Genomic DNA, 8,425 nt, shown 5'->3' with positions numbered 1-8,425 from the left:
ACCTCTACACATGGGCTGCTAGCTAGCTCCTCTCTTGTCATCAAATGGTAGGGGAAAAACACCGGGATTTAACTTTCTGAGGCTTTTACCGTCATCATGTTGAAGTCAAAAACCTTCGTGAAGAAGAAACGGTCGGGTGGGGTGATGAAGATAGTGCGCGAGCATTACCTGAGAGATGATATTTGGTGCGGGAGCGAAGTTTGCACTGAATGCAAACAGGAGTCCACGGTGCTGCAGAGTGACGCGTGTATTGAGAGCAACCTGTGCTCTTATCCACATTATTTGGTCCCTGACACGAATGTCGTCCTGCATCAGGTAATAAGTTGTCTCTCACCCCCCCTGCATATCCAGAAGGGCCCTTTTGATTATCATGTTGTCCAATGTGATGGATTCCAGATATTTAACATGTAATATTCCATACAGACTTGTAGCCATAGTTTGTGCTTGTCATGTATTGTGATCATACAACATCATAACTCATGTAGTATCTCAAGATACTACAAAAACTGGGGTTAAACGACTTCATGAATGAATAGCACGTTTGTTATTGTTGTGAATTAACAATATCTCTTCACACAGCTATATATTCTCTTCTGTGTGCCTTTACATGATTGTGATAGCCATTCCTTAAATGTAGGCAATTATACTACCGTTTTTTTGGCATTTACAACCATATAACCTTTGCACCTGATTCTGAATAGCTCTGATTCTCTTCAAATGTATGTGTACCCTCTCTGTGTCCTGCAGATTGATGTGTTGGAGGACCCTGTGATTCGTAATGTGATAATCCTTCAGACTGTGCTGCAGGAGGTACGCCACCGCAGTGCACCGGTCTATAAACGCCTGAAGGACATCATAAATGAGAAGGAGAAACACTTCTACACCTTCACTAACGAACACCACAGGTGCAAAGACACCACTGACCCTTTAACTGCATCACAACATCTTAATTGCACAATAGTAAAACAAAGTATTAGTGACAAAGTATTTTCACCAGTTGCACACAAAGATCTCCTCATTAGACCTCTCTCATGATATGCATTTTAAAAGCATGACAGACATCTCTGCCTGTTGGTCACCTTTACACATTCATCCTCAATTTTTCCAGAGAGACGTTCATTGAACGTGAACCAGGGGAGAGCGCCAACGACCGCAACGACCGTGCAATCCGTGTGGCGACAAAATGGTACAGCCAGCACCTGAAGACGTCCAACTCTGAGGCAGATGGGCTCAAGGTGGTCCTCCTCACCAATGACCAAGGGAACAAGCAGAAAGCAGAGGAGAGCGGCCTGCTGGTGTACAGATGTAAGGAGTCTTTCTTTGGTCTTTCCTTGAGATCAGTTTAAAACAATCTGCATATCAAGAACACAGCTCCCAAAAGCATTGCTTTAAATTCTATCATAGCTTGCAGACAGAGGGTTAACAGGCACTCTGATTCAACCACCATCCATGTTTTAGAAACCTTCATAGGCCTCCCCACTTTTTTCTGTTGGATGCAAGTGTGGTTTTAAACGGCATCAGCTGTTTTAACCACTTTGTCACAAGTATTTATTCACTTCTGCTCTTAGGTGAAGAGTACATCAAGAGTCTCATCGGGAACCCTGAGCTTGTGGATCGTCTGGCTTTATCCAATGATGACAAGGTATGAAATTGAAGCTAATTCTGTATGTAGAATTTGTTTCTGTCTTGTTTACGCCCCCGTTTTTTTTATCTGTGCTTTTCTTCTTCCACTGATTTCCATTTTTTCCTCTCTCAGAGTGACATCACTAGCAGTAGGGTGTTATTCCCAGAGCACCTCCCCCTGTCCAGGATTCAGGCAGGAATTAAGAGCGGCTCTTTCCTCCAGGGCACCTTTAGGGCCAGCAGGGACAACTACCTGGAGGCCACAGTCTTTGTGCAGGGAGAGGGGGAAGACAGCACAGAGGTGTGTGTGTACACATGTTTGTGAATATGCAGTTTGTCTAGACAATTATCAAAAATCTGTGAATGTAACAATCTCCCAGACCTCATCTGGGTTTGGGTGAGAATTTGTCATGTTGTATTGAGATGTGAGTTTACAGGTGCAGGAAGCGTGCAGACGTTAAAAGCTCTGTGCTGTCTGTTCGATCTGCTTTCAGGTTCTCATCCAGGGTCTTCAGAACCTCAACAGAGCGGTGTACCAGGATGTAGTTGCCGTGCAGCTGTTACCCCGTGATCAATGGGTGGCGCCGTCCTCAGTTGTGCTGCAGGATGAAGGTTCAGCAAAGGATGATACTGAGGAAGAGGAGGAAGAGGAGGAGAAAGCGGTAAATATCGTCTGAATGAAAGGAACAGTGATCAGACTAGCTTTGTCTCTGCTCACAGCTAGAGGAGGTGTACGCTGTTTCCTGTTGTCTTATAGTTGAAATGAAATTGATCAGGGTGTTTACTGCTGTGCTACGCAAAGAGCTTAAACTTTATTTTTACATGACAACCCCAGTTTGGTCTTTGTAGCTATAGAAACCTAAATGACCTCCATATTCCTGTGTGTCCGAGCAGTTGAGGATATCCGCAGCTGAAGCAGCCAAGAAGCCCACAGGCAGAGTCGTGGGAATCATCAAAAGGAACTGGAGGCCGTTCTGTGGCATGCTCAATCCCTCCCAGATTAAAGAGGTAAATCCAGATTTCTCTATAATACCATATGTCATACACAGTTTAGTTTTTGCCTAGTTTGAAAATTTGAAGCTGTCATCAAAACTGGTATGCATGTTTTGCCTAAATTAATCACTCTCTCTATAGCACTTCCTTGTCTTATGCTCTCAGCACTCACCATCTGTTTTCTTTCCTTTTTCTTTTCAGTCAACCCGACACCTTTTCACTCCAGCAGACCGCCGTATCCCACGCATTCGCATTGAAACACGTCAGGCATCCACACTGGCAGGCCAGAGGATTATGGTGGCCATCGATGGCTGGCCCAGAAACTCCAGATATCCAAATGTGCGTTGGAACTTCGTCAGACTATCAAATATTTGGAATTTGTACCTACGCAGTCTCCACTTGTCAAACTTTTTGACAGGAATTTGAATCGTTTGCCCTCTACATCATATAAAGCCACACTCCTCTGGCTCGACATGTAATATGTGCAAAAAAAATCTGTCCTTGGAAAGAAACCAGCCTTTTCTTCTTTGTTAGGGTCACTTTGTGCGCAGTCTGGGAGATGCAGGGGATAAGGACACAGAGCAGGAGGTGCTTCTGCTGGAGCATGACGTCCCCCACCAGGCCTTCTCTCAGGCTGTGCTCAGTTTTCTTCCCAAGATGCCATGGGGCATCACACCAGAGGTAATGACAGCTGTACCTTGGATACACGTAGCAGTATTCTATTCCGTTTTGTTGGGTCATTTGTCAGTGAGTCTGTCACTCAGTAATTTTAAAGCATATAAATCTGTGTAATGTAAATGTGTGTGGAACAGGACATGGTGAGGAGAGAAGACCTGAGAAATCTGACAGTGTGCAGTGTGGATCCTCCTGGATGTACAGATATAGATGACGCCCTGCACTGCAGAGAACTGGACAATGGAAACCTTGAGGTGCACATACTGGACACATACATTACAAAGCAGTTACATATTTGTGTCTGTTTATCTTTAAGCTCAGTATTTTGTTTGTCTGCTGTAGGTCGGCGTTCATATCGCTGACGTCAGTCACTTCATCAGACCTGGCAACGCTTTGGACAAAGAGGCTGCAAACCGCGGCACCACTGTCTACTTGTGTGGCAAAGTAAGGAAAAACACTCACACAAGTGTTTTCACAGCATCAGAATTTGAACGTACCAACATTAAATATCACAAGAGTCCATAAGCTGTGTGACTTTATATTTGGAAAAATGTATTGTAGTAGACTATTGTTGGCACAGTCCACCATTTTTGGTCTGATTGCAGCTTAACTACAATAATAATAATAATGTCTCTTTTCGCTATTCCATCCATCTTTTAGCTTTGAATTTATGACATCTGAAGGTGCCAAGCACATTTAGTGACAGCACTGAATGAGTATAAAATCCATTTATGAATTCAGTGCATTTTTTTAAATTGAAATTGTGATGTTGAGACAACGGTGTTTCCTACATTTCAGAAGGTGATTGATTCATAAAACATATTTTGACTCCAAAAAAAACCTAAAAAGATTTTTATTCTGTGTCCACCAGAGGATAGATATGGTTCCTGAGCTGCTCAGCTCCAATCTTTGCTCTCTTCGCTCCAATGTGGAAAGGTGAGTAATGGAGAAACATGCTCACAGTTGCCCTCACGGAATTATCATTATCATCAGTGCTCTGTCTTTCCCAAAATATTCCATTGAAAAAATATTGAGAAATGTTTGTCTCTCTTTTTTTTTTTTTTTTTTTTTTTACCAGGCTGGCCTTCTCGTGTATCTGGGAGATGAACCACAAGGCTGAAATTCTAAAGACCCGGTTCACAAAAAGTGTCATTAACTCCAAGGTATAGTGTATAGGTATATATGCGCTGTCCTCAATACTTTTGCAGTGATATGTGACTGTGACACTGCAACTTATGTTACTGCCACCTGCTTTTGTTTTGTAAGACACAAAATTCTAGAGTCAAGATATTTTTATGCATTATTTCTGTTTATTTCCTTCTTTGACAGGCATCGTTAACTTACGCTGAGGCCCAAATGAGAATTGATGACACCACCAAGAATGATGACATCACCAAGAGCCTGCGAGGTCTCAACAAACTAGCAAAAATCCTGAAGAGAAAGAGGATAGAGAACGGGTAAGGACTGGGAGTTGGGAGTAGTAGAGGCAGGAGTATAGTTGTGTAGGATGGTACATTTTAATGCCATGAGCAGAAGATGGTGTTGGTTTGAGTATTTATCAGTCTGCACATGGCTCAGCTGCCTTAAAAATCAGGAAACTTGCATTCCTGTTGACTGACAAATTAAACAACAACTCAAAAGCTGAGCCTTTTTTTGAGCATTTGATTCTAACTCTTGTAAGAGGCACATATTTAAATTGGCTGTATTTAAAATGAATGTGTTTACTGTTGTGTTGTGTTTGATATCTTGTAGGGCGTTGACACTGTCATCCTTAGAGGTCCGTTTCCACATAGACAGTGAAACCCACGACCCCATTGACCTCCAGACCAAAGAACTCATGTAAGTAACTTCAAAATGGAGAACCCTTTTTGAAACACTTTTCTCCAAACTATTTTTGATGCCTTTTTTAAGCGTGTCTGTTTGTGTCATAAAAATAAACCAATGTCTTTGTTATCAGGGAGACAAACTCCATGGTTGAGGAGTTCATGTTGCTGGCCAATATTTCAGTCGCCCAGAAGATTTATGATGAATTTCCAGACTGTGCCATGCTGAGGAAACATCCAGCACCGCCTCCATCCAACTATGACATCCTGCTGAAGGCTGCAAAGTCTAAGGTGAGGGGAGACGGATGATCATGTGGAAACTATGCTCAAGTTATGTGTATTTTTTTTGAGCTTATGTAATCAGTTTGCCTTGTTATGATTTGGGGATGTTGTCAAAGAATTGGCAGTCGTTTCAAATGTCAGAAGCCAGGGTCAAAGTTGCTGGTCAGAACAGCTTAATCATGGCCTCCATAAGAGCTACTATAAATATATTCTAAGGTGTCAACAATTTGTTTCCTTTTCCCCTCAGGATGTGGATATTCACACAGATTCAGCCAAGGCACTGGCTGATTCCCTTGACATGGCCAGAGTAGACGGCTTCCCGTACTTTAACACGCTCCTGCGCATCTTGGCCACTCGCTGCATGATGCAGGCTGTCTATTTTTGTTCTGGCATGGACAGCGATTTCCACCACTACGGCCTCGCTTCACCCATTTATACACACTTCACTTCACCTATTAGGAGGTAGGAAAACAGATACTCCTCACATCTTGACTACATATGTTGGGTCAGGCCTTTTATGACAAAGACGTGCATAATTGAAAAACAACCACCATCATCCATATTCTTAACCTTTTCTCTGCATTGAAACCTTTCCCCTTCTTCCCCCCTTCACCATCTTCATCTGCCCTCCTGCACAGGTATGCAGATATTATAGTGCATCGCCTGCTGGCAGTGGCCATAGGAGCAGACAGCACCTACCCAGACTTGATGGACAAACACAAGCAGTCAGCCCTCTCCAACAACCTCAACTACAGGCATAAAATGGCTCAGTATGCACAGAGGTCGTCTGTGGCATTCCACACACAGGTAAAAATGTGGACACACTGGTTTGCTTTCACATGAAATACCCCACTGTCCTGAACAATCATGATAAAGAATCATAATGTCCGTTTGAGTAAAAGATAATCAAACAGACCTCGAACCATACTGCATACTTTGCTTTAAATTTGTGGTATTAATACAAATGATCTCTTTCCAGTTGTTCTTCAAAAGTCGAGGTATACTGAATGAAGACGGATTTGTCCTGTTTGTAAGGAAAAACGCAATCATCGTACTCATCCCAAAGTTTGGCCTGGAGGGAACAGTCTTCTTTGACGCCAAAGACAAGGCGGCTCCAAACCTTGTCTTTGATGAGGAGGTATAAACATGAGATTTTGTTTCTTTACAGCTGCTTAGATCAACACTGATAAACTAGCACTACCAGAGGCTGCTGTTCTTAAAAGATCCCTTCGTCATGTGTGTGTGTGTTTAGGGTCCCACTCTGAAAGTAGAGGAACACACCTTCCACATATTTGACAACGTGAAGGTCACCATCAGCCTGGACTCCTCCAATATTCAGCACCAGAAGATCCGCATGGCTCTGATTGAACCTGTGGTAAGATTTTTCTTCTATCAGCAGTATTTGGGTTTGATTGAGGAAAGTTAACATGTTTTCACTCTGTCCTAAAAGGACAATTTGTTTAATTAAACTCAAACCTACCAGCCTTTTATACGCATCAGTTGTCTTTATTTCAGATCCCTGGTGTGAGTGTTCCAGCCCCAGATATTGAACCACAGGCCAAGAAGCCAAAACTGGACCGCTGACACAGGAAGCAGCATAGTATTTCCCCCAGGCCACCAGCTGATCCTCCAGATCAAGAAGTGGTAGATGTCTATTAAAGTCCCAGTTTGGACTCCTGTGTTAATGCATCAGCATAACTATACTTTGAGTAAATGTGGCCATTTTAATAAACTTAGCACAGTGACGCTGCAATGTTCCAACCATTCAAGCAGCAATCTGCTTTTTTATGATGTGAAACACTTGTTTGTACATAGACAAGAACCTGGAGCGCAAGTCGTGAACGCAGTTTAACAATGTAGTCTGCGACTCAGTCATTAAAGTGTTTTTTAATCTATTTGATTCTGTGTGTTTTGTGTAGAGCCAGCATGCATTTTGAAGATACACTATGCAGGAATTGTTGGTTACTGTTTATGAACAGTACTTAATTTTGTAGCTTTCAGCTGGATGTGTTCTGCTTACAGTCAGGCACCTGGTTGCTACCTTTTTATGAAGTCCTAACCTTGCATTGTCTGTGTTTGTAGGAAACTCCCAAACACAGCTAATAAGAAGAAAATAAAGTGCAGGCAGAGGACTGAGTCTCTGCAGATAAATACACACCCCCAAACACTTCTTGTGGCTTATAAGTGATGGTTGACAGTGATTACTTTTTTAAATTAGTCTGTCTATACATTGCTTTTTAGAAAAATCCTGCATAGTATACCTTTAATCTTTTGAAGTACTTGTACAGAAAATGGTTAATAAATACTGACAGAAACAAGTCATCATTGTCCACAGCTTTGTTTGCTACAATAAAAAAAATATCACAGCACTCTCAACATCAAATATGACAATGTTTTAACCATTCTTCATTAAGTTATTTAGTCTGACCACATCAGAATCCTATAATTTTGACAAATCATATACTGAATATTCTCAGCTATTTAGAATCTTACCAGGATGTCCGCAAGTCCTTAAAGTCTAAAATTAAATTTTATAAATGTTAAGACTTTAATAGTCATTAAAGGCAAACTACACCCATTTTAAATTGCGTACACTTTATTTTTGTGATCTCAAACAGTCTAAAAATATTAGTCAGCATGAACAACTCTCTCCCAAAACCAAAAACTATAGTGTTAAACTCAAATGTTTGATGTCACAAGGGTTTGAGGGGAGGGTAGTATATGGGTGCACTTCCTGTTTCCAAACTGAGAATACTACAGTAGAATAAAGCTCATTTGGGTATAAACAAAAAACAAAACATTTGGGGCCACAAAATCAGGCTCCCATTTATTGTCTATGGAGCAGCTCAGACTTGATTGAGACAACTTCTCTGGTTTCTGGCTTTGACCAAGAACAGCTCATGTTCACAAATATTGACTGAACTTTCCCAGCCATGGAAATAACATTAGAATTCTTAATTTAGGTGGTGCACCTCTTTAAGTAGTCCTAAATCTGAATTTGTGAGGTCTTAATTGCCACAAACACTTTA

General features: G+C 41.7%; 1 protein-coding gene across 1 annotated transcript; it reads left to right on the top strand.

Annotated features, from left to right (window-relative positions):
- Nucleotides 1-7: 7 nt before the first annotated feature.
- dis3 (DIS3 exosome endoribonuclease and 3'-5' exoribonuclease) lies at nt 8-7,291 on the top strand. Its single transcript, XM_049599729.1, has 21 exons — nt 8-315; nt 748-905; nt 1,109-1,305; nt 1,569-1,642; nt 1,757-1,924; nt 2,118-2,285; nt 2,518-2,631; nt 2,818-2,955; nt 3,151-3,297; nt 3,429-3,545; nt 3,634-3,735; nt 4,163-4,227; nt 4,370-4,454; nt 4,621-4,748; nt 5,044-5,130; nt 5,249-5,405; nt 5,644-5,858; nt 6,035-6,203; nt 6,376-6,534; nt 6,649-6,771; nt 6,912-7,291. The coding sequence occupies exons 1-21, from the start codon at nt 97-99 to the stop codon at nt 6,978-6,980; spliced, it is 2,859 nt and encodes a 952-aa protein (XP_049455686.1). The 5' UTR covers nt 8-96; the 3' UTR covers nt 6,981-7,291.
- The last annotated feature ends 1,134 nt before the right edge of the window (nt 7,292-8,425 follow it).

The sequence above is a fragment of the Epinephelus fuscoguttatus genome, linkage group LG16 (genome assembly GCF_011397635.1).
Source record: "Epinephelus fuscoguttatus linkage group LG16, E.fuscoguttatus.final_Chr_v1".
Lineage (NCBI taxonomy): Eukaryota > Metazoa > Chordata > Actinopteri > Perciformes > Serranidae > Epinephelus > Epinephelus fuscoguttatus.
The sequence above is the reverse complement of the archived record's forward strand: the minus strand, read 5'-3'. Positions and strand labels throughout refer to the sequence as shown.